The 3,418-nt window shown below is 35.2% G+C and overlaps 1 protein-coding gene across 1 annotated transcript; it reads left to right on the top strand.

Annotated features, from left to right (window-relative positions):
* Positions 1-1,041: 1,041 nt before the first annotated feature.
* On the top strand, positions 1,042-2,799 carry LOC126890099 (uncharacterized). The gene is made up of 2 exons (XM_050658947.1): positions 1,042-1,608; positions 1,711-2,799. Exons 1-2 carry the CDS (start codon positions 1,042-1,044, stop codon positions 2,797-2,799), a joined length of 1,656 nt encoding a protein of 551 aa, XP_050514904.1.
* Positions 2,800-3,418: the final 619 nt, after the last annotated feature.

Raw genomic sequence — 3,418 nt, forward strand, 5'->3', positions numbered from 1 at the left:
TATAAAAAATTGTGAAATCTGTCAAAAGGTGAAGATATGTAGATAAAACTTAAGCAACCCATTAGTCATTACCGAAACACCTAAAACACCATTCGAAAGAGTTAACATAGATCTTTTCGAATACCCTACTAGAAATTACGCTCTAACTATCAGATACGAGCTCACTAAATTCACCCAAGCGTACCCCATTGAAGACAAAACGGCTATATCAATTGTCAATAATCTTATTGTCTTTTTCCAACACTATGGCACTCCATTACGCATACACTGTGACTATGGACGTGAATTCGGCAATACTTTAATGAAAGATCTTTGTGAATTATACGACATAAAATTAACATTCTCAAGTGTAGGCCACCCACAATCTAACGGTTCTATCGAAAGATTTCACGCAACCCTAAGTGAAATGATAAGAGCCAATCAAGCTGAAAATCCCGATGAACATCAGTTCAATGTTCTACCTTATGCAGTTATTTGTTATAATAACACTAAAAATAAAACCCATGGATTTACACCTTACGAATTAATTTTTGGACATACTTCTTTTAGACCACCCGAAATACTTTACAATGAAAAAGCCCTTATATCAAAATACGTTAGGGACTTAAGTAATCGAATGCAATATTTTTATAAAGTGGCACGAGCCAAGACCGAAAGACAAAAAGAAAAACTAAAGAGAGATTCGATCAGCACGTGTCATCAAACCCTCCAGAATATAAAATAGGTGATAAAGTTTACGTCAAAGAATCGCAGATTAAAGACAAATCCCAAAATAAATTTAATGGCCCTTTCGAAATACAAGAAATCCACGTAAATTCTGCTACTTTATTGAATACACGAACAAATAGAACAATTAAAGTGAATTTTGATAGATTGAAACCCTATCATGAGTAATTTTCTTTCAGATTCCTCGGACTGATTCCAGTCATCTACCCCCAGTATACGTTAATCCCAATTAACAACACCGTTGGGGTCTTCTTTCATGAAGAAACCAATCTCAAAATTTCAAACGACAAATGGACCCTCCTGGTATAAAAAGACATGCAACCAATCAGAGATGTTATCGACAAAAATGACAGAATCTTAGACAATTTACTAGATACTATTGAAGAAAATGTACCTCGAATGCTGGCATTCAAATCTGAACTCCAAACTCACATAAGTCTCCTCAAACAAATATCTAGTTCGGTCAATCTTAAATATACAGAAATAATGGCTGATACGAAACAATACGCTTTCCGAGAAAAACGTGGGCTTATTAACGGTATAGGTTCGATATGGAAATCAATAACCGGAAACTTAGATCCTTCTGACGGTGAATATTTCAATGAATGTATAAATAAGGTAACCCGCGATGAGTATCAAATCGAAAACCTATTAAAAAATCAAATATCGGTTACCACCTCCGTGATTAAGAGTTTCAACGCGACCATCCAAAAATTACAAATAGATGAGAAAACATTCAACAATGATATTAAAGAAATTCGAGAATCAATAATGGATATCTCTGACCAATTAAAATTCTATCAATCTCAAATCGATATGCTGAACTTTTGTGAATTGCTAATGGAAAGCTATTCATTTATCGAAGATTCGTTAAATAATATAGTAAATGCTATAACTTTTGCTAGATTAAAAATATTACATAGTTCAATCATTACCCCGTTTGATTTAATTGAATCGCTTAAGCATATATCACAATCGTTACAGAAAAATAATCTTGCCCTATCAATCTATACTTCAAATCTCCCTCAATATCTCGATATTATCGAATTACAGGCCTATCAATTAGACACAAGAATTGTGTTTGTCTTAAATATTCCTTTAACTGATGCAGAACAATATACTTTATATCGTCTATATCCAATACCAATAATGGATAATCGAACAGGTTTACATTCAATTTTAACAACAACACATAAGTATATTGCGCGAGATGATGATTCATTGTTATACCTTACAATAAATAGTCTTGAGTCATGCAAAACTCTTCGAGCCAGAACCAAAATCTGTTACAATATACTTCCATACCCAATTGACAGCGACGCCGTATGCGAAGCCCAACTCCTGAAGCGACAAGAACGCCTTCCCAGAACATGCCAGACTTCCGTAGTATTTGCTAAAGACTACAACGTTCAGAAGATCAGCATGAACCTTTGGCTCCTAACAGTTTCTGACCCACTGCCTATTACTATCAAATGCGAATCCAGAGAAGTCAAGTCAGAAATCATCAATACCAACCACGTGCTCAAACTACAACCCACGTGCGATGCTTTTATTGGAAGTACAAGAGTACACTCACAAAAATTGGTCGACGCTTACGACAATGTTACGTACAAAAATCATCCAGTTCAAATACCATTCAATTGTTGCAATCACTTCCCAGATAAGATTCATCTTCCCGACTTAAAACCACTAAAGCTTAGCAAGATCAACACTGAAGACCTCGAAATAGCCCATCACAAACTCAATCAGTATTCTGAAGAACTCCACAAATTAATCAATGAACCATTTGTCAATAAACATATGAGCTGGTTCACAATCCTAACGATAACAGTCATTGTGACTCTCGCCGTTCTTTACATCTTATGTAAATGCAGATCCAAGAGAAGATTCAAGATAGGAATTGCCAATACCAATGACAATGACCATCCACCTTCTCCACTAAGACACCCAGAGACAGCTTTCGCCAGGAATTGGAAGAAAATCCTTCCAAGACGAAGACCCAGTATCCACCTAAGTGACTCCATAGACGAAGAGGAGAGGATCCAACTGAATACCAACAAACAAACAGTCTGAAAGTTGCTGCCACGCGTCAACTTCCTTCTAACAATGGGAGCTGTTATATCCGTTTGTACCAACTAGACCTAATAATGAAGTACCTACCTATTTCCCATCAGCAGATATCAGGTTTCAGCCATCTGAACCGACGCATCCAATATCAATGTCAATGTCAGCGGAATCAACGACGTCCAAGCTTTCTCACAACCTCAGCAGTTTGCTAATTGTATAAAACCATATGTCGGCTTTAATTTGTTGTTCGTAATAATTTAGATTTAGTACATGTAACTTTGATTCTTTGTATTTTCAAAATAAATATTTTTTAAAAAGTGTAAAAAGTCTTAAGTGATATAAAATGTATCTTAACCCGACAAAACTATTAGTAAGTTAAAAAAACCTATAAAGAAGTAAAAACTTCAAATTGTATTTTGGTATAAAATAGTTTATTTAAAACTTCTAAAAGTCATCCACATGGATTGCAAAACGTTTTCGTTCTGAACAGAACATCTTCAGTGCCTGGAATGAAGTATTTCCACGTTAGATTAAGGCAAAAAGGTTAAAATTGTGACTGTTAATGAGAAAATTATGTGGAGAATACTTACATTCCGCAAAGTAGTTGTAACTAGCACACCAATGA

Source organism: Diabrotica virgifera, chromosome 8 (genome assembly GCF_917563875.1).
Source record: "Diabrotica virgifera virgifera chromosome 8, PGI_DIABVI_V3a".
In the NCBI taxonomy this organism is placed as follows: Eukaryota; Metazoa; Arthropoda; class Insecta; order Coleoptera; family Chrysomelidae; genus Diabrotica; species Diabrotica virgifera.